The sequence below is a fragment of the Apteryx mantelli genome, chromosome 1 (genome assembly GCF_036417845.1).
Source record: "Apteryx mantelli isolate bAptMan1 chromosome 1, bAptMan1.hap1, whole genome shotgun sequence".
Classification (NCBI taxonomy): Eukaryota; Metazoa; Chordata; class Aves; order Apterygiformes; family Apterygidae; genus Apteryx; species Apteryx mantelli.
The window spans coordinates 178,996,540-179,019,990 of record NC_089978.1 but is presented as its reverse complement, the minus strand read 5'-3'; the positions used below and the strand labels follow the sequence as shown (position 1 = coordinate 179,019,990).

Here is a 23,451-nt window from a genome sequence, read left to right as displayed (position 1 = left end):
AGGGGCAGGCTGGCGGCCAGAACGAGCCATAAAAATAACTAATGGATTAGTTCTCTGAGGCTTAAATTGGTAAAGTAAGAGAATACGGAGCTGTTTACACATGCTTGCTAATGAAACTAAAATGATTTGAACATTTCTGATATGCCAGTGTGTTAAAATGTTTGGAAGAAATTTAACATTTTGTAATTCTTCATAACGTGATTTTTTTCTCCCTTCTGATACTACTCTGTTGTAATATAGTGACACTAACAGAATTTGATAACTCTGACATAATTTGTATTGCCACTAGTAAAATTCATCATCCCATTCCAATAACCAGTGAGGAACAGAAGGTAGATACTCTCCTGTGGCAAAAGTCTCTTGCTGATTTGAGCATTTCATTTTGTCTGTCAGATAACAAAAATGGAAAGGAGTAGGAGTACCCACAGAGATGCTGCAGAAAGTTTGAAGTAGGCATGTATTCAAGAATTTTGTGTCAGAGAACTGATTCAGACAAAAAAAGATGCAGGCTTACACACACCAGGGAGAACAGATCCTACATTTGTTTCCGTAACATAACCAGACAGTAAGGTTCAGATGGTGGCAGCAAATACTAACAAATGAACTGTATAGTCTACGTTATATTCTAATATCAAAAAGGTATACATGCATGTGTAGCATCTAGCTAAAATACTTGTTTTCAATGTTTTTCATTTAAAATAATAAGCTCATAAACCTCTGGAGGTAGAAATGCGCTAGCCAATAGCCCTGAAAAATGACCAAAGAGATAAAAAGAGAAAAAATCCAGCTTTTATGCTAAACACGGTTAGCAGTAAAGTATTTACTAGAGTAAGAGATATGGAATGTTTCCCAACTATTCATTTCTGTGGTTCCTAGACAATTTCTGTAACGTTTCCTCCTCAAAACTGATATACTTAAATAAAAGTTGGTTTTGCACTTTAATGGCTTATTAGGGTGAATCTGTTTTAGCAATGTTAATGGCAAATGCAAAGTATCTTTTTACATGTCTTGTGAATCTAGAAAGCATCTTTTCCCCATTTGTGTGCATAAGAATGAACTTTTATTTTCATTTGTTGAGTCTAACTGATTTGAATCCTGCTGTTCATTGTTGCTTACATGAAATCATTGTTATTCAGTTGTTGGCTTTAAATTAATGGCCTGATGTTTGCCTCTTCTATATGTTGCATTACATACAACAAACTGATTTCTGATTACACCATTCTAGGCTTCCAGGACCCTCAAGGGTACCAGCTGCAGGCAGCAGTACCAAAGTCCAGGGAGCTTCTAACTTAAATCGGAGAAGTCAGAGCTTTAACAGCATTGACAAAAACAAGCCTCCACAATATGCAAATGGAAATGAAAAAGGTAAGTGATTAAAAGCGAGTAACTTTACTGTTCATAGGTAGAGTACAACAGGGGAAAAAAAACAGCCATGAGTAACAAAGGAGTGAATGTAGTAATTACACTTGGTGAGGAAGAACTATGGAGATACTGCCATAAAGCTGGACTTGTTGAATTGGGCTAAAATTTCAGAATTGAAAACTTTCAAGATGTTACAGTGATGGAGATGTCATTGGATAATATCTCTGAAGTAAAAATGAATCCATATTGCATGCATAATATCTTGGGTCATATTCAAGTCCATTCATATCCATAAGGCAACTGCATTAATCTTTGAGGGGACTTTGCGTCTGAACCTCCAAAGAGGAAGAAGGTTTTTAGAATTTTGCATCAGAATATTACATTCATCTGTTCCTTCAGTACCTTAGCTGGTAGATGTAAGTCTGAACAGGGGATTGGAAATTAAGCCAAATTTAATGACATTTCACAGGGATTTGAATTCAGTGTTCGTATTTTACTTTGTCCTTTAAATATGAACTTCCATTTTGCAAACAAACTGAGCTCCCTGGGCCCTTCTGTTTCTCCCATATCTGATGCCATTTCCCTGGAAAATGTCCCTCTTCAGGCTTTATGTCAGAAAAAGAATAATGTAAAAATTCAGCTTTCCGAGCTGTGTAACTAATCCACCCCCCCCCCTTCCCCTTTCTTTCTCCCTTTGTGTAATGAACAGCATTTTATTCATATCTTTGGGTTAGAATACAGTTGAAAATGATACAATATACATAGTACCCGTTTGCATCCTTGGGGTCTGTGGGAGGAACAAATATGCAGTGAATGTTCTTCATCTAAGCAACAGGCAGCTATCCAGATTTTTTTACAAAATTCTGATGAACACACTTTGCCCCTAGCTGTATCTGAAGATATAAAACCATCCTTTCAGTAGTTATTTCTTTATTTTTACTATCAGGGTTGAATGTTTTAGATAGTTCTGTAGTGGAATTTATTTTATCAAGGACTTGTTTATGGAAAGCTATACAGACTAAAACTAGAAAGAGATCAGAGTATAAACTGAGCAGGCACTGTATAGTTCACAAATACGATAGTGAAGTTAAGAAGTAGGAGATGTGGCTGCTTGAGTGAAGGTATGTACAGTAGTTTAGGTTTTAGAATTGCTTCATAATGTTGACATAAGTTTGCTACTGAAATATGTGAAAGAGTGAAATGACTCAAGGTGAGACATGCTTGTAGATATTAATATTCTTGGCTCATTACTTGGAAACTGTCTTTGGACTGCTAAGGTTTGCGTTGCATTGAACATTTACATGGCTTTTTGCATGATGGATTTCTTTACTTTCCCATTTCTTCAGAGCAGAGAATGAGAACCTTGATGAGATTTTTAGTGAAGTCATCACTTGCAAGAGGATTAGAATGGCTTTTTTTATGTGTAATCACTCAATTCATTTTACAGGATATAGAAAATGTAATGTTGCATAAATATATTTAGTACTATATTTTAGATGTTTCTGCCTGCTTTTTTTTCTTTCTCTCAAAACAGCAGAATGGATGGAAAAACATTGATTTTTACATGAGAACAGTATGTATATAAAGCAGAAGTTAATGAGAGAAACTGACTATTGTGAGTGCAAGGATACTGAAGTGGTATTTTTTATAATATGCTAAAGAACACATGAAAATGTATATTTGAATCTACCATGTTACTTCTTCTGCCTAAAGAGAAAAACAACAGCAGCATGCTATTTTTTCGATTTAATTATTACAGTGACTAATTTTTGAATATTAAAATAACATTTTCAAAAAGGTTTTTTTTTTAGCTGAGGACATTCTCTGACCTGAGTTTTTTTGAAGAATCTGTTTGAAACAAACCCCAACCCTCCCAATAATACTAGCAATAATAATAAACACCTACCTCTTAAAAGAGTGGTAGTATACCTTGAAAAACTGATTTTTTCAGTACAGTGCAGCACACAATGAAAGCTGTGTTTAAAATTTTTCTTCTGACATAAATACTTGCAGCAAGATAACAATGTTAACAGCTTGTGTTGAATGGATATGCAGTCCAAGCACACTAATTTCTGAGACTTGCAACATATAATACATAGTTTATAATTCTGCATTTAGTGCTGCATAAGCTGAAGCAGAAAAAGAATCATCTTGCAGTATGTAAATAGGTATTAGAACTTGGGACCTCCAGACCTCTTCAATGTCAGACCGACCACCTTTGGTACATTTTTCTCTGCTGTACAACTTCCTCTTTGTGCTATAAAGAGACCTCAGAAAAGATATATAGTATAAGGGGTTTTTTATCCAGTTATATGTAATATTTGAAATCCAGTCACTGTATAACATTGTTTCCAACTCAGTCACAGTAAGGAATGGATATGCAGTCACAGACATGAAATAGACCTGAAGTTGATCCAAAATAAGATCTGATATGGGTCTTTTATTTAGTATTTCACTGATGTTAACTCTTAGGAGTGTTTCTTAGGGAGTAGTTCATGCAGTAAGAAATCTTAGATCCCTTAAAGCCAAAGGAGCTTTGCTTTTGATGCAGTACAGCCAGGTTTTCACCTACAGATCCACGCCATAGCTGTGATACATGTGACTTTATGTAGCTGTGATTAAAACAGAAATATAAAATGCACCAAAACAATAAACGCCATGAGTTGAAACTCATCTGTGCAGCTTTAGTGAGCTGATTTTGCTGTATGTTGCAGCTTATGGATGGATTTCAAAGAACACATCTGTTTTCCAGGTCACATAACATCCATCTGCTTCTGACTTAATAAAATAAAGAGGAAAATAATAGTACTATTATTCTGAAACTATTTGAATAAAGTAATTGTTCACATTGGTAATGAGATGGATACCTATGGCATTTTGAGACTAGCAAAGAAATAATGTTCTAATTCAAACTGAATTGAAAAAACAAATATTTTCATTTCAGAGCTTACAAACGCTGTATCTGAACACAGATAAGGACCTCTATGTCGTGGAGTTTAATTGCCCACTATTCAATATAGTCGTATAATAGAAAATGCTGTTCATGTACCATCCAAACTCCGCTTTAACACTATTGGGTTATTTTGCCCATATTTACCCTAAGAAACCCGCTTTTCTGATGGTTGCAAATTGTTATTAATCTGCAGCCCATATATATATCTATTGTTAATTTGTTCACAGCTGTTCTGGTGCCAGTATTTTGCCAGCTGTTCCTGGAGTTGTTCCCCTCCTGTGCTGAAAAGGGACAGCTACAGTCTCATAAACGGGATGTTGCCCCACTGAACAAGCTGAGCTCTCTCAGGCTCGTTAGACAGACTTCACATTCTTCTAAACATCTTCTTAGCCCTCCCTTATACTCTCTTCCATTTTCTATTAACCTTTTCAATGTGGGTGACTAAAAATGACATATTCTAATCAGGGCAACCGGTATAGTGATATTAATGTGTTTCTACTAGAAATACCTTGCCTGCTACAGAATATCAAGAATATCAATACTTAATTATGCTCCAACCGGGGAGCTGTTGTCATAGAGCACCTATTTTCTCCAACAACACAGAGTACGGAGCAGGCCACAGATGAGAAGACAGAGGAAGCTGATAACATATCCAGCCCAAGTTTAACCCCTCACAAAGCCTTTATTTGTGCAACAGCCTGTGAAAAAGAGACTTGAAAACGTCCCTTCTGTTACCATGTGCTTGTTCAGTTCTGGTACAAATTTCTCTCTTTGTGTTGAACACCTGGTGGTGTTGCTGTTCTGCTTTGCCCAAGCAGATTGGTCTGAGCCCTGAAGCAGAGAGCTCTCAGGGGGAATCCAAAATTGTTTTCTCCAAAAGGTGATTATGCATTTCAAGAATAAGGAGAATAAGCCCTAAAGACAAGCCCATCTCCTCGTAAAATTTAACTTACAGAAATACGAAATCCTCATCAGAGGATTCACTCTATATCAAAATTACCACAAGGTGGGGACAAATTTCATGTAATGAGCAGCTGGTCCAGTTGAATGTGCGGAAAGCAATGAAAGACATACAGCTTCAAGTAACACATTTGGGCTAGGAGGAGGAAGCAAATCTTTTTGTTCCTCTTCTTTAAGCTTGCAGACAGACTCTGCATGTTAATTGGGAACATCCAGCCCACCTTCCATGCAGGAACATTAAGGATCCACTTTAAATTGAAGATTAAAGACAAGTTCAAGTTCCCAATCTATTTGTAATTTTTCTGATGCTGTTTAGGGTTTGTGACACAGCAACCGAGTAAGCAGTGGTGGTTGCACACACCAGTGTTTTTTGCTATATATGTAGTAGAATAAGCTGTTGATGAAGCAGTAAACTCTTCTTTCTACAATTTTTTTTTCCCCTTGAGCTTAATATTATATAGCAGGACATATGGCCAATGCTTACATTCTTCTTTTTAATCAGAACTCTTCTCTTTGAAGTAAAATTAATAGCCTGAATACATACACATGTACCAGAGTTAATACAACAGAGTGTAGTGGCATCCTGCTGTTCACAGATTGTTTCATATATTTGGCATTAGATTTTGCATGTTCAATTTTCTTCTGCAAAACTACTGTGATAGCTAAAGCCCCCAATCCTCTTCTGTAATGGAGGCATGTTTAGTGCAAGACAAGACATGTGCAAGAAGGTCCTCACGCACACCCAGTCCTGGGCTATCAGCCATAGGGCTGATCCCAGGGATAAATTAAAGAAGCCTGAAGGCTGCAGTAATTTCCAACAGCTGTTGCTGGCCCCAGGCTCTGTGCCAAGATCTGAAGCTCACCAGAAAATAATAGGGGCCCAGCCACAGCTCCTGCCCTGGTTGCAAGGGAGGCAAGAGCTCTGCAGCAGCCCAGCAGAGGGGTTGTCCTCGTCCTCTCTGCCGTTTAGCAGTCTCAAAGCCACTCCATGTGCATGGTGCACCCGCTGGGCCCTGCGCTACTGAGGCCACCCTCGCCCATTAACGCTTTCTTGCATAGTAGTAACTGGACCCAGCAGAGCTTCTTGAAACCTTCTGTGAAGGTGGACTGCACTGATTTACCCCTATGGGTTTGCAGATCAGGCTGAGGAGCACACAAAAAACTTAGGGTGGATGGAATTTTACAGCACCTGTCAAAGATGGAAATGATCGGTCTGCTATAGTACAGGTGTTAATTATGTTAAGCAAGTAAAGACTGCTGCGTTTCTCTGTTGTGTTACTTTTGCTTGGTTCTTATATTTTTAAACTGGAACATCTTATGTGCTATTTAGAAGAGTAGATTTTGCTGTCTTTTTGTTCTCTTTTGTTAAAGAAAAACTAGTCCCCTTTCCAGGATGCTCAAAATCCTCCCTTTCCTATGCACATTAGTGGCTTTCAGACTTTCAGCTTGGTAGTCCGAGTCATGTTAGAGTCTAAGGACTGGGACTGCAAAAATAAAAATGAGTAACTTCAAACTCTATGCTGAAGGAAGAAATGTCCTTTAGTGTCCTCATCCACTGTATTATTTAGACAAGTGGGTCCCAGGGCATGACTTTGGCCTCATGTATGTACATAACAGACCAAGCAATCTTTTTGGCATTACTGTATTTCCATTGCACGTTTCATAGGCTTTCTTGTAGCACTGAAACAGATATAGTTTAGAAAGGCTGAAGCCTAATTCAGTGGCAGTCCTGAGACTCTGAATGGCAAGACAAAATAGATTACTGAGAGAAAATGTCATCTGCAGAAATAGTTAGGTATCACATATTTAATTACCTCACCATTTCATTTCTCTGATGCTCCAGATTAATAGCATTTAGATATTCAGATACATCTTGGAAATGTGAGCTTCTCAACAGAAGAGTTTAACCCTTTCATATGTTAGTCCATTTTGCTTGATAAGGCTAGATGACTTATTTGGAAAACAACTGTCAATTAGCATAGTGTTAACTGTACTGGTTATTGTAGAAGGAGTCTTATTCTCATATGTTCTGGAGCTTTGCAGTAATTCCTAGATGCTGTAAAAGTATTAAAGGTACCAGAGTGATGTAAATAAGACTTCTGTACCTACCTGAGGTTCAGGGCCGAAATACCTACCATTGCTGTATTGTTGTAGAGTGATGTATCACGCGCAGCTTTCAAGTACTGGCAGTGGTGAAATTCTTGATATATTTCCTCCTGCCTAGGAAAATGCGCTGTGATAAGTTCCTGAAGTCATCTACTAATGCTTGTTAACCTTCGTTAATAACAAGAAAGTATAGCAATCAGAAGGCAAAATTAAATTAGGTATTTTGGAGCTCAAACAGGTGCTTACATATGCTAGTCATTTTTTGCTTTTATGAACATTGGTGGTATTTCGCCTTTAGTACAGGTGTATCCATTTAATTTTAGTATTACTCAGTCCTCCCTTCACCCCAAAAAACCATCTGTGTAGCACATATTTTGCTTTTGCTAAATATCAAAAAGAGTTTTTTCTGGGATTTTTTTTTTCTTCCAACATTACTTTTTTTTTTTCTTCCAGTATCATATCTCTGTGGTTTATTATTAACAACTGATGGGAAGACTTTTTCATCACATATTAGAGACAAAATCTTTAAATTGAAAGGTTTAATTTGAGCAATGAAATGGTTATGGCAAAAGTATCTCCAGGCTTTTTTGAACTCTGAAAAAGAAATATTGCAAAACACCACAATGATGGGGAAGAAAAAGGCATTTTTGATTAGCATCCTGTATGTTCATTGTAACCATGCACATGTAAATTATGTTTTTTATAAATCACATTTCCACTGATTTGTGAAAGTTCAGCTGCAACTGTGTTTTTAATGCAAGATGAACATAATGTCACCTTCAAGCAGGAGAAAGGAGATGAACTGTACTGTTGCCATAGTATAATTCTTTGTTTTTTAAGCAGATTCACCAAAAGGCCCTCACCCATCTGCAGGCATGAATGGAAATGTGCAGCATCCCACCAGCAGTGGACAGCAGCAGGTCTCTGCCATACCCTCTCCAAGTGCCAGCAAGCCTTGGCGCAGCAAATCCATGAATGTCAAACACAGCGCAACCTCTACCATGCTGTCTGTGAAGCAACCTAGTCCTGCAACCTCCCCTACTCCATCTTCAGACAGGCTCAAGCCACCCCCTTCTGAAGGCGTGAAACCCCCTTCGTCTGGACAAAAATCTATGCTGGAAAAATTCAAGCTGGTTAATGCTAGGACTGCTTTAAGACCTCCTTTGTCACTAAGCTCAGGACCCAGTGACAGTGGGAGAGAGGATGATACCTTTTCAGAGTGTGGTGAGGTGGATGTCTTAAGTGGTGGGGTGAACAGTGGTGGCTCCACAAGTAGCAGTCCTAAAGTATCACCGAAATTAACCCCTCCGAAAGCTGGAAGCAAAAATCTCAGCAATAAAAAGTCTTTGCTACAGCCAAAGGACAAAGAGGAAAAGAACAGGGACAAAAATAAAGTTTGCACTGAGAAAACAGTCAAGGAAGAGAAGGACCAGCTCACTGAAACATCTACAAAGAAGAGCTCAAAAATTGCAAGCTTAATCCCAAAGGGGAGCAAGACAACAGCAGCCAAGAAAGAAAGTTTAATACCATCTTCTAGTGGGATCCCAAAACCTGGATCTAAGGTGCCAACAGCAAAGCAGGGTGCTTCATCTGCATGCACAGGAAGTAAGGAGGTTGAAAAACTGAGGACTACAAAAGGAAACCAGTCCCAACCAGCAACAAAATCTCAACTTGCTGAGAAGGCTTCGCCTTCCTGTGGTCTTGCTTCCTCTGAAGGAAAAGAATCCAGCCTAGCTCTTCCCCCTGGCTCCTCCGCAGGTCTTTCGGTCTCAGTGGCTGCAAGCGGTGGACAAGTCACAGGAAATGGCATTGTCCAACTTCCTCAGCAACAGCAATACAGTCACCCAAACACTGCCACCGTAGCTCCCTTCATTTATAGGTAAGGTTGCTAAAGCAAATTGGTTTTGTGTTGTAATTTAGAAAAGAGAGAGCTACAACTGGTGGAGTAATGGTGGATCATGCTGTAAGGTTCTTATCTGCCAGTTTCTAGATTCTATTCAAGCATTGCGCACATTTTTTTAATACTGTATTTTAATCAGTATTGCTTTGTGAATAATTTCTTCTAAGAACTCTGAGCCTCTACCTTACACAAAAGCAATCCATTGCAAATATCTGCCATTTAAATTCAGGATATTTTGACTGGAAATATGAAACACATGGTACATTCCCTGTGCTGTTGCTGAAAGGTCACAGCTGAGTCAGGTTTCCAGTGTGAATACTCTTGTTTGCAATTTAAAACCCTCAACATTTATTTGCCAATATTCAATAATATTTGCTTAAAATACACTGTTTTCTTAAAGAATCCTAAAATAAACTTTTGCAGGAGTTTTCAGAGTATGTGACAGTACTAGCAGGCTAGTAGGAAAAATCTTATACAAACTTTTGCAAATATTCACCAGTATTTCAACATTTTAGGCAGAGGGAAAAGGTTGCGGCTGCAGGTCCGATATTTTTTTTTACTTGTACATGAACTAGGTATAGATTAGCTCCACAGAGGCAGTTAATTTTTACGAGTAATGCGAACACTTCTGATGGCCAAGGCTCTGAGATAGAGGAATGAAAGGTTAAATGTATCAACCTTTGTCTGAATTTGTTTTGCAGTATGATAGAGCGACTGAGGAGAAACTGAGAGATTCGTTGTTATACAGTACAGAAGAATCAGTAAATATAGAAAGCCTGGCAGACTGATTTGACTGATGATTTCAGTTGTCAGCTATTGGAGTGCTTTAGCTACAGTTGTGGGCAAATTTAACATCTGATAAAATGACAAATATATTATTAAGTGAAATATGCTGGCAGTTTTTGTAAGTGAGTAGTACTGTAGATAATCTTGGCTGAAGATTAAAGAGGTGCTGAAGCAGGCTCTGAGGGAGTATATCTGTCATTACACACAACTAAACATGGCTTCAAAACCAGTGTGGATGAGTGATAAACTGTTTAAGTTAATTTTGAACAAAAGCAGTTCTGAAAATTGTATGGGAGGGGAAAATGGCACAATATGGTATATATTTATTCTAATATGCAGTGAATAGCTGCCTGAATTTCAATTAGATGTATCATTGAATGTGCTTAATATATGTGTTAATATAATTAACACATAATATTAATTAGTTCATGATCTGGAATAATTTCAGTGATACAGGTGACTTGCACTGTGATACGTAGGATGACCTGCATCCTGCACCTGTTAGTGTGGATAAATATGGGGAGAAAGAGAGGCTATGTTTTGCCCTCAGATGCCTGTGCTATTTAATGGCAATTTTGCCACACATTGATGCCATTTCATTGCATGGTGGAGATATCTTATCATTCTTCTAAGCTTCATCATGAAGCAGAATGTATTTGGAATTTCAAAAGGAGATAGAAGCATGCATCTTCCACTAAAATTTGGTATTAATAATCATCTGTTTGCTTCAAACAAGCAGCGAAGGCTGTTGGAGTTAACTGTATTTGAAGTTAAATCTTGCATGAAAATAAAATTCTCAGAGCCAAAGTCTGATCTCAGAACACTCTAAATCCAGAGTAATAGACTGACTTTGAGGTTGTTTCAATGTGTGTTTGTGTAACTGAGAACAGAATCTGACCCACACATACACAGTAACTATATTCCTTACAACTCCCAAGGGCTTTGTAATAGTAGACAATGTTTTCATAGAAGAATATAAATATAACCAAGAATATAATATCCATATTTCCAAAGTCAGCAGATTTATTTTTTGTGGGCATGTGGCAAATAAAGGTTTGCATGAATCTGGGGTACTGTATTTACATTTTCTCACCCTTAAATATAACTGTTTTCCCAGAAGTCACCACAATGTACATGGAGAATTTTCAGGTATGCTTGTTAGCTGCTAAAATAGCTTTATAGATTAATGAGTTAATAAATAAAAGTGGCCATTCAGACTAACTGTCTTTGTATAGCTAGAAGGAATGCTTCGGTCCAATAAATTCGCACTGCAGTCCTTGGAAAAGCTTCAGTATAATTCAGTAAAAACACAGTACATTTTATCCAGAATCCTGCATAATTCTACCAGATGCTATGCACTACTGCGATCATTTTAAGCTGTTAACATGAGGAAAAGTAAGCTGGTATTTTTTCTGGTTTGTTGCTGTTACCTGCAGATATCATGTATTTTGCAAGAGGTGATTATTAGCCAAAAGGATATTAATGTAGGTTTGTGAGTAAAAGGAATTATTCCATAGAGTTTCTCTGAGTCATGTATTGTGTTTGAACAGAGAGTTTAATGCTGTAACAGTTATCAACATTCATGTTTTCAAGGAGTTTTTTATTTATTTATTTCAAAGAGATTTTTATTAATGAGTGGTAGGTAGAAAAGAATGTTTCACTACAAGGTGTTGAAATGATGTATTGGACTATTCAGCTTTGCACTCTTGGTGCCTGATCCCTATCTGATATCACATTATATTTATGCCTCTGAAACACTATGGCATGGAAATTCATATGGGATTACTGCTTCTCTTCAAAGATTAGTGGCTACAGTCAGAGTTGCATTTGAGATCATCTTAATCGGTATAATTTAAATTCTTCCATCCTCCTCCATGAGTGATTATTTATTTTCAAATTTTCAAATTTATTTTATTTTTAATTACACAGTAATTGAATTTTACATTTACAATAATCTACAGTCCCTTACATGCCACCTCTGAACTTGACTGCAGGGTCTAACTGATTTAAGGGAGGCTAAAGGAGGTATAATTTAGTTGCCAGAGAACTTGGTGAGAGAGAGAGAGCAGGAAAAGGAAGGTGTAAGGGAAGGTCTAATTATTTAAAGTAGACTAACCACTACCTTAAATTACACATTCTTTTACACAGGCAGAATTAGAGAAAGATGCAAATTGCACCATCTGCTGGAGTCCCTTGGGCTGATATCTAAATTGGCCATAGAATTTAGTTATCTTCCTGGTGCTGCTTAAATTTCAGATTGAAGAGAGTAACACAGAGGCTTAGTGCTTACTAGGTTACAAGGGAGACAGGGGAAGAAGAGGCATTAATGAAAAAACATGACTGAACTTTTCTCCCAGAATCTTAGCAGAAGAACGACAGCTTAAGTGCTTAAAAGTCGGAGTTCTTAACTTTCCTGTGTATCAATCAACTGGTACTGCCAAACATTTTGCTGCAGAGATAAAAGCCTATTGTGTGCAACTATTACTTTATTTTTTGTGAGCTGAATTGTGTAATTTTACAGATGTCCTTGGTTGGTGTAAATCGTCATAGCCCCACATGAAGTATGCAATATGGGGGCAATTAAAATTTGCTGTGGATTTGCTCAAATAATAAAGGAGTATTTCAGAGGGAGAACCTTGAGTTATAGTCCATTTAAAAATAACTGGAAGCTTATACTGCAGGTCAGTGTTATTTTATGTACTCCCCAAGTAAGTGCGGTGGCAGGATAGCAGGTCTCTTTGCCATTGTTAGACTGGAGAACCTGCAGTGTCTAAGTCGCACAGTGTGCAGTGCTCAGGAAGTGCTACTGCCCGAAATGCCGAAAAGTACAGAAGCTCCTGCCCAGAATGAGGTGACCACTCATCATCCTGAGCTGTAGATCTGCATTGTGCATCAGTTAAATTTCACTCCTTCAGCTCAATTTGTGGTGTAATGACAGAGGCATCTGGAAGAGGTTTCAGCACTGTCTGAATTGAGACCTTTTAGAGAGACTGCTCTTTCAGTGTCAATGTGAGACTACAAAAGCCAGTTTGGCAATGCTTTTGTCCCTAAAGAATAAGAAACCGGTGACTTCAGCTATCTAATAGGATGGTAGAGAGAGATTGTAGCCAGTTTCTACTTAAAAATGCATGGTGATAGGATGAGAGGTAAAGGATGCAGGTTACAGCATGGGAAATACTGATTAAATGTAAAAAAAAAAAGAACAGTTTTCACCATGAGAGTGGTCAAGCGCTGGAGCAGGTTGCCCAAAGAAGTTGTGGAATATGTCCTTGGAAATGCTCAAGACTTGACTGGACAAGGCCCAGAGCAGCCTGATATAACCAGATCTGCCTTGAGCAGGAGACTGGACTCGATGGCCTCTAGAACTTCTTTCCAACCTAAATTATGTGATGATTCTGTGGTGACTAAAGTATTCACTCAATAGAGGAAGAGAAAGGAAATATCAATATAATAAACATATTACCAGGTACTAAAGTATTTTTCCTGTTGCCTTTCCCATATGGCGATTGAAACACGTTTATTACTGGGACATAGGTTCATGGATGTATGGGAACCGCACAGCTGTGACAGATGTGAAGGAGGGTATTGCATGGTTCTACCTCTGGAGCACAGTGAGGTTCAGTTCCAGCTGCCCACTCAGGATGTTTGTATGCTGGTTTAGGGAAAAAAATTAAACTACTCTTCAAGGATCATAAAAGCGCAGCATCCACAGTGATTGCTGAAGCCATATTTGTGTCCAGTGTTAATAATTAGAAGCTAATTCTGATTGATTGTGGAATTAATTTGAAATTTTCAGTAAAAGATATTCTGTCAGTTAGTTGTGTTTGTTAATAATAGATTGTTCTACTATACATGTTGCAACTCTTTCCTTAAAAATGTGATGATTCAGTTATACTGCAGTGCTTCCTTGGTTTCCGCTATTTACATTACTGTTGTTAAGTTAAAACAACAGTCACTACCAAAATTTTGCAATGGTAGCTAGCAATAAACATTGCCACCCACCAGTTCTGCTTGCAGCAAAAACAGTGTTTAGAGAAATCCTCACATTTTCTTATCCTTGATTTACAAGCAATTGTGAAAGCAGAGTTTCCAGTGTGGAGTTTTGGGCTTGAGAGGTGGAAAGTGGGACAGTAAGAAAGAGATCATTATAAATGCATACTTGATTAATGCGGAGTTAAAACAGTAGCCTGATAATTCAGTTGTTTGCTGCTTATTATCTGAAGTTATCCGTTTAAATTGTCATACAGTCAAGTGTGGCCTTGTCCCTCTGATTAAATAATCAATAAAATGTAGGATACAAGGCCAAAAATGATATTCTCAGTCTTGCTCAGTCTTCCACTGTTGCAGGCAACCATATAATCCCTTGCATAAACCAACCAGGCTACATTTTAAACTAGTTATTCCCCAGTACTCCAATCGGAGGGTTCCTCCAGAATCTCACCCACCTAACTGTTAGAAACCATTTACAACCCACACATTGAGACTGCATCCATTTATTATTTTGCTAATCTGGTCCTCTAACTTAAAAAGCTGTTTTCCTTCTTTTCAATTGCTCTCTCTAAATATGTGAGGGAATAATCATATCCCCTTCCTTCTCTTTTGCAAGGCTAAGCCAAATCATCTCTTTTGTTTCCTTTCCTAAGAGTCTCGTCTTCCCCACGATCACCCTAGCAGCCTGTTTCTGCAGCTGTTCCCACTTGAATTCACATGTCTTGAGCATGGGCGATCAAACTGCTCACGTTCCAGATGTGGTCCTGCCAGTCTCTTACAGTGACAGTGCGGCACACTCAAGACAGCTGCACCTCAGAGAGCTGTTGGGGAAAAAAGCAGCGTATTCATCTGCTATCTCTTGGAATGTCGAGTAATAACCACCAAATCTTTGATGTTATCTGTGTTTAGCAAAGGTTTGCTATTTTGTTAGAGACAGGAAATTACTGACTGTGTTAAAGACATTTTAAAGTAGTCTTCCAAATTCTGTTCTTAATTACTCTTGTGCAGGCTTATTTTAATCAAATTGAATGAGCTTGTGCAGGTGTGACTGAGAGCAGGATTTGTGCCATTAAGCATGTTTTATGCTCTTACAAATAGGCAGTATATAACTCAGTGAGTTGGGGATAAATATATTCTCTGATTGCCATGATTAAAATAGAAAGCAGATTGTCCTGTTTTCATGACAGTTGCTTAAATTAACCTGCACTGCAGATGCACACTGCTGTTAGAAATGTCTACAGGGGAGCTTTGACTATGCTGAAATTCTCCTCACTTTCCTTCGTATCAAGAGAGAGATGCAAGGATTTTAATTGTTTTTAGAGGCAATGGCTTATGAACGGGCAGAGGTCCATTCATTAAGGCCAATATGTAAGGTTAATGAGAAAATCCCTTTATTTTCTGTGTCCTTGCCTGGAGTTTAATCTGTGCCGTAGTCCTGGAGAGATCACTTGACTCATTCATAGGATTAATATGGCCCACAGAAAAAAGCAAAAGCAGGAGTATAGAGGAAGACAAATCTCACAATATCACTTTCTTCTTTTTTCTTGAACTAAAATGGTTTAGCTAAGCAGCAAGGCCTCTGCATGCTTGATCCAATGGATTGCGTCCTGTGACAAGCTTAGCACAAAGCAGCCCTGTGTTTTAGGCACCCAATCTATACCAGGTCCTCCTTGCTCTGCAAGAGCTGGGGCACCTCTCTACTTTTGCTTGGAGATCTTTCACCCCTAGACCATTCCCAGCCCATCCAGGCTAAGATGGACTCCAGAAAAAAAGAGCAGGGCCTTGGCCCCCAGGCCCAGAAGGGCAGGGCTCCCATGGAAGCGCTGGCCGCCGGCAGCCCCCTGGATACCTGGTAGGAGAGGGGCTGTTGGTGAGGGCCCGTCGCCAGGGTCCTCCTGAGGGTTCCTCCAGCGAGGCTGCCCGAGGGCTGGCAGGGCTCTGTCTGCTCTTTCAGGCCTCGCTCAGCTTCCTCCCTGCTCCAGAGCAAGTGCCTTTTGGCCCATGATTTCCAGAGTAAATAACCATTTTCTCAAGTACTTCGCTGTTAGCTGAGCTCAAGCTGCTGCAAGGTCCATAAACTTCTGTGGAATTTCTGTTGTCACCTCCAATAGATAGAAGCATGGATGTTTTCCCCAAATTAAACATAAAAACGCTGAATGAAGCCAGTACAGCAGTTTCTTTGTTATTTGTTTTGATAGCAAATCAAATTTATTTTACACTGTCTTTACACTTTTAAGTTTGAAGTAAGATAAAAGAGACATTTCACATTCTTAGATCTGTTATTTCAGGCTTCCTGTAAGTTTAAGAAAACAGTATCACATTTACATTTGGTTTGTGTTTCCAAGGTTTTCTTTCCACTAATGAAATCAAACATTTTAAAATTATTAGCATTATATGATCATTATTACTCAGTATTTATTCTTTAAGGTTTAGATTCCAATGCCATCTTATGCCCCGGAAACTGGATTTTGAGCTGCAATTAACCCCAGCCATCAAGTTTACAAATTGGCATGGACATCTTTACAAGTACCTCTTCTCACAGTGTTTTATCAACTTCCATTCCTGGCTATAGCTGCATCAGGTTTTTGAAAATGAAACAAAACAAAAGACTGAAGAAAGGAAGAGGGTTGTAATTGATATTTGCAATATCTCTAAAAGGTTCTGTTTGATCTTGGGCAAGCAAAGATGTGAACAAGTGAAAGCTTGTGTTCATGGTTACTCTAAGTAAACAGATTCACCCATCATTTGTAATTTTACTTAACTATTGTACAAACACTCCTCGCTCCTTTGTACTATTGTTCTTGTGGGGAGATCTAGTCCTTTTAAAGTAAGCACCTACATTCCCACACAGTCAGTGGAGAATTAGGTATTTGCCCCTCTTTACCAATTGTATAGATAATAGTCAATGGCAGAGGTCAATTCAGATCATCAAGTACTGTGTTTACCTTTCCCATTTGCTATATAATGAATCAGTGCAGATGTTGGGTGTTGGCAGCCAGCTGGGATCCAGACCACTTAATCCTTTTCTGATGATAGATGTCCAAATAAACAGGAATGGATCCTTTTTTGGAAGATAGCTTACTTATAAGGCTTTTGATCATTCAGGGAAGAGGTTGCATCCACCCTTCTGGCCAAACAGTTTCACAGTCAGGAATACAGTAGGGTCAGAAGGAGAGCAGGCGAAAAGGATCCCTTTCCGTTTCTACCCAGGAGTGGTCTGATGTAAACTCCATATACATCTCATGGAGCAAGCAAGGAATACTTGAACTGTACCCACCTAGCTGAGTGCTCTTACTACAAGACAAATCAGCCTACCCTTTTCCAGTTCTCTGCTTAGCTTTTGCAGCCTAGCTCTGGCTCCAGCCCTGGAAGCTTGGTCACCTGGGTTTGGTGAGGAGAGAGGAGACCACTTCATTTACCTACTGGCTAATAATTAGTGCCTGCTTGTGGGATGTGATTTTGGGCTGATGGAGTTTGTCCTGGGCTGATGCTGCACTAAGTTTCAGCACTAAGCCCAGGGAGAAGTACTCGTGAGTGTTCATGGCCTCTTGAAGTTACTTTCAGTGGAAGTAGGTATGTCCCTCATACATTTAGATGATTTGAAGCAATATGGGAAAGCAGATTTGGAATTTCCATGTGTACATTCACCGAGGAGGACTTGAGTGAGCCCTTGTTACTTAGGACACTGTCCTGAAACACCAAATGTAAAATTACATTCAAGGTAGTAGGACATAGTTATGCCTGCAGCACAAGCTGTGCTTATATTTTCAGTCCAATAGTGCATGGCAGAGGGTAATAGTAGACCAGGACCCCATTTTTTTCTTTTTAATAGAGCAGCTGACTGTTTCCAGCATCTCAAGAGTACAGAAATTGATAAGCAAGAAAATGCATCTGACCAGATAGCACTTGTGTTTAAGAACAGTCAGAGTTAAACAGTTAATCAACAGATTCCACCACAACAGTTTCTGTTTTTTTGTATATGCTTGTATCTGTTCCCCCAGTTACTTTCACGGCCTCCTGAACAAATATATTCAATAATAACTTTTCAGTAACAATGGGAAAGTTATTTCATAAAATAAGTTTCCATAGAATTCATTTTAGAGTGAAGACACTGTTTTTATGTTATTCTTATAAAATACACGTTCGGCACAAAGTTAAATGATTGCGTTTAGTTGGTCATTAGAAACGTTATGGTGAATTTTAAGAGCTGAGCTATAAATGTAATGTTTTAAAATTGGACATAAAATATTTCACTAGTCTTTATAAGAATATAAAAGAATGTCCAAATGTTATTCATGTCAGTAAAGCCTGAAGAACTTAAGCTCTAAGAGAAGACTTTTCTCCATTTTATTTTGAAAGGTGGCTAGTGTTTCTAATTTTTTACACTAATCTTTAGATATATTCTTTTACTGTAAATAAATGTGGTACAAGTTGCTATTTAATGTCATCATGGTTCAACAGTTCCCATGTAAGATGCTACAGCTGTTCCTTAGGAAGAGACAATAATTGTGTCATCTATTTGTATTGTAAACATTATGTTTAAGTATTTCTTGCTACTTAACATTATAAAATAGCAAATAACTGTAGTCCACAAAGTATGCACATTATAATTTATCAATGATATCCATACAAATATACCATCACATAGAACATGGGCTATTTGTTAGTAAGTTAATGGGAACACTTTTATTATCCCATTTCTCCACAGTTATATACATGCCTTGTATAGAGGCGTTATCAAAAGAAGCAGCACATAAATTTAAGTATCTGGGTGAGATTTTCATTGCAGCCTTGCATAAGGTTCTTCACACATGGCCTTTCTCACTTAATATTTCAGCAATCAATTACTAGTTTTCATTTCCCTTATGTATGTACGGGGATGTGACTTAACCAATTTGAATGGATCCTGCCTATATCTTGATGACACCTCTTACAGGGAAAAAGAAACATGGCTCCAAATTTCTCAACTTAAACTCTGAGTTGTTCCTGAGGCGAGAGAATTCCTTGCAAATGTGTGTAGCTGGAGTCAAGCTAACACAGTAAGAATGTGACCTTCACAGTATTTTCACCATATGGCTTTTTCTGAGATGAGACCAGAGATAGGATTCTACTTGGAGCCTCAGTTAACACTTATTTACATTAATACATGTATGACAGATAATCAATCTTCTTGCTTGGTTTCAGAACTCTCTCAGAAAATGACAGTACCTCTTTACCACCTGCTGACTCCTGCACCAGTCCTACTAAAATGGATTTGTCGTTCAGTAAGACTGCCAAACAGTGCCTAGAGGAGATATCTGGTAAGTAACAATAAGACAGGAAAAGCCTCAGTTTTGGAATTGTATACTTCTTTGTTTACATCTCTCTCTTACCAGGAGCTTTGCAATGGATTGAAATCATACTTCTGACTTCTATTTGTGAGTGGTATTAAATATGCCGAAAATTTCGGTTATGCACAGTTAGAGCGTCAAACGCACAGTTCTTTTATCTAAACTGGCTTCTTCTGTTCAAATATGCTCTTCATCGTTTTGCAGAAACTGGGCTTTCAGAAGGAAGGCTTTCAAGTCGTTATTATTGTCAGAGCCATACCACATGCTCCAAGAGGAAGCATGGAAGGTCTGTTTCGTAACGTTTGACATCGCGTGGCATTTAAGATCATCAAATTAAATCTTAACATCAGGACTGAGACATAAGTGACATAGGATGTATTTTGCTTTTGTAATGAATCTAGAGTCAGAAAATGGGAAAATGAACAAGTCCTTACTATCATACCTGACTTTTAAGCCACTGCTAGAGCTAAGCTGCTAAAGGTTCTGTCCTGGAATTCCTTGTAAACCTGCGGTAAAATTTCTGTTAGGTTACAAACGTGAGAGGATTTTTTTAATCATATTGGAATAGTTTCTTTGAAGTCAGCAGGGCCATGCTGATTTACATCAGTCCAGGATCTGGCTGTAACTTCAGCCATGGATGCAAAGCAAAGTGTGTCACAGCTGACTTTCTCATCAGAATTAAATTGCACTGCAGGATTGTGTGGGAGTACTTTCAAAGGGACTCTTTGCCAGAGCTGCTCTTTTTCTTTTTTTTTTCAGTCAGCATCTTTATTCTTAATACCATTTTTACGAGAATAAAAGGTGAAATCCTGTTCCACTGGATTCAACTGTAGTTTTGCCATTTTACTACAAATTTTTAATATTCAAACAGTTTATAACTGGTTCTTCTTTATATCTGGTTCTTCTTATACAGGATATAACTCACTTTAAAGCACTCATTTGACACATCAGTCTAAAATTATATCTCCACCAGAAGGAAGATCAGATGCCCAAGCTTTGTGGGACTGCCTTGGCATTTCAGCTGATTCGTACTGAAATTGAGGTTTTGTTCTGGTTTGTGTAAGTCTCTTCAAAAATTGTCTGAGTCTAACAACCCTTATTTGCACAGGCAGCTTTATTATAAATACCTCACGTAAAACCTGTTGAAGTGTTCCCTGGAGATGCCTGTTAAAATTATTTTATGATAATATTTCTTAAAGGAAAAAATCATCTTGAATTAATCCAGAAATCAGGCTCGTTGGTATAGTTTGTATAAAGAGCATAAACTGAACCATGCAGTTCAAAAGATACTTTAAGGAATTATCCACAGAGATGACGAAAAAATATATATCAGTTCAGTACCTGCTGAAATGATCAAACAGGATATCATGGATCCTGGCCTTTTACTGTTTTGAACAGAAATGGAACAGCATCAAAAAGAAGAAAAGGGCACTAGGCATCAGAGATGTTTCTAATCTGATTATTCAGACTCTGGCATTAGCAGTTGACTGACATAATAGGCAGCAAAGCACAATCACTGGGAAAATGTGGTCAATGTCTCATTGTATACAGAGGGAAACAGATGTGTGTCACTCATAATTGGCTGTTAGCAGCATAAAGAAGGAAAGGATCAAATATTGCATTTGCTGAATAGATAGATTATTGTCTGAATTGATGAACTATCATTTAGGCATTGGTTATTTTATCATTGGTGAGTACTGTGGGAAGAAATGATACAGTGGCTATTCAGGAGAGTGTTCCATGATGTATTAGCCATGAGAAAGGACAATTAAATTCTATTTTTCAGGAGGATCTTTATTCTGGTGTGATAAAGGGATTATACCAGTAGTAGAAAGGAAATACGCAAGGGTTTTTTTCCTTGATATGGTCATTTATGCTCAAGGTATTAAGATAGGAGATGAATTAGGAGTTTCTTTCACATTGTTATTATCTTCTGAAATTTTCCACTTCTGCTATAGATGGGCATCACTTTTACATTATCTCAGGCTTCTTATGTGACCCAAACACACTAGCACAAAATATTGTGAGTCGAAAAGGATCAATAAAGATCCTGCAAGGTACTGATCATCTGTTGAAACCAGTGAACAGCTTGTAGAAGGGGGTTCATAGTGTGCTGTCCCACCTCTATTATGTTTTTACTTCATTAGTCTTTATTATAATTTTTACAGTGCCAAATAATTGCTAGATTTCTAACAAAGCAACTAAGACTAAAATTTGCAGGACTAAGATATCTTAGTCCACATTCAGGTGATCATTGCATAAACTGTTTTACAACTTTCTGATTATTTACTTACTTCTAACTGTCTCTTGGCTGAAGATTACTGTCCCCATAATTAGCCAAGCAGATCAGATCAGAGCTCCTAATCCACTGCAGGGCCAAATCAACTAATCAGTCTTAAACTAATCAATCTTAAATCTTAAACTAGGCATGTCTGGCCCAAAACTTTCCACAATATAAGCAAAACTGGGATGGGGAAAAAATAAACTAATTTTTAAAAGTTTTAGGAATATCTTTCTAGGCATCATTCTCCCTGAGTATTTCAGGATATCAAAACCAAGGTAATTTTCTTGCTCCAAGTGGCAGACAGTCATGACAGTTTTCTGTGTGCCCAGCAAGGCAGTTTGCTTCCCCTTGCTGCTGTCTCAACACCAATGATGTGGAATTAGAGATGGAAAGTGAGAAGCTGTGGAGGTAATTTCCTGCTCTACTCTGTCTCTGTCCTTCCTCCCCATTTCTAATGGAGCTGGTTGCCTTCAAAACCTCTCCTCTCTTCCATCTCAGAGCTTGGAGGCAAAGTCAGAGTGTAGCTGACTTTTGACGTTTTTTTCCCTGCCCGCTACTGGGCAAGCGATCGCTTGGTTGTGGCTGGCCCAGCTGTGAGAGGCAGTCGTTGCTGGAAGGTGAGAGAGGTGGTGAGCCTCGTGCAGGCATGGCCCCGAGCAGCTGCCCTGACAAGCTGCACGGCCTCGTTCTGCTTTGCTTGGCAGCGTTTAGCTGCCCCAGTCGGTCTGCTCCCCTAGGTAATCTCCCACACTGCTTATGCCTAAAGCCAGTTCTGCCTCTTGGTAGAGCTACTGTAAATCTGGGTTTCTTCACAATTCCTCCTTCTCTGCTAGCGATTTGCTCCAGATGTGATTTGAAGTGCCTCAGACCTTTTTTCCTACAATTTTTCTGAATGTGCCGCAGCTCAGCCAGAGCCGCGGCAGATGTTTCCACTGTGCCTGTGCCTCAGTGATGACAAGTGATGCAGCGCATGCACAGAAGGTTTGGCGCTTCCTGCATGCCTTGGATCCCCCCTGCATGGGCTGCACCAGTGACATCTGCACCCACGCTCAGTCTGCTGTGCTCGTGATGAGTCACGTTTATTGGCAGGGGTCATCTGTGGGGTAGCTGTGGGACATTCTGTGTGCATTAGACTCCTTACACATGTGGCATACTGATGCATATACTTTTGACCAGGAAATCCCAGACCAATCTGGGAGTCCTAAGACCTGCTCTGCAATCATGTATGAAAATGCTTTCTTGCATGTGCTTTTTGTGCCTGTTGCCTCAATGAGACTGCTTATAGTATATATTTCTCTGCAAAACTGGAGTCAAATTTTACAGGCAGGATTTAAAAATGAGAATGAGAACAGGCTAATAAAGTAATATCTAAAAGCCAGTTTGGCTCTTGATTAATGTTAAGAACAAGTTGTTTAGACTTTCTTACCCAGTTTTTCCTATTTGTAATAGCTGTGATGTTTACCAGTCTGCTGCAAGTTTATTTGAGAAGGACGTCAGTCAATTAATTATTTAACAAGCCTTTGAAAACTGTACATGTCTGTAGCTACAAAGTATTATTTTATGAAATCAGTGATAATGTTTGGCTCTAACAAGTGCTTACATGTTCAAAGAGCTTAATGCAAAGTATTTGATTAAACAATTATTCATGAATTTACAAATATTGACTAATTACAAAATATCTGAGGCAAGAAGCAAAAATGAAAGAAATTTTAAGAGTTATATGCCAATATCAATGGCAGGATTAGCATAGTAACGTTCAATTTTCAAGCTTTTATGCTTA

The 23,451-nt window shown here is 38.5% G+C and overlaps 1 protein-coding gene across 1 annotated transcript in view; it reads left to right on the top strand.

Annotated features, from left to right (window-relative positions):
• Window positions 1-23,451, top strand: part of NAV3 (neuron navigator 3) — a 282,224-nt gene that overhangs the window by 132,407 nt on the left and 126,366 nt on the right. The window contains exons 7-9 of the mRNA XM_067313062.1: window positions 1,226-1,365; window positions 8,225-9,260; window positions 19,242-19,357. Coding sequence (XP_067169163.1) covers window positions 1,226-1,365; window positions 8,225-9,260; window positions 19,242-19,357 — 1,292 coding nt within the window. The remainder of the gene's footprint in view (window positions 1-1,225; window positions 1,366-8,224; window positions 9,261-19,241; window positions 19,358-23,451) is intronic.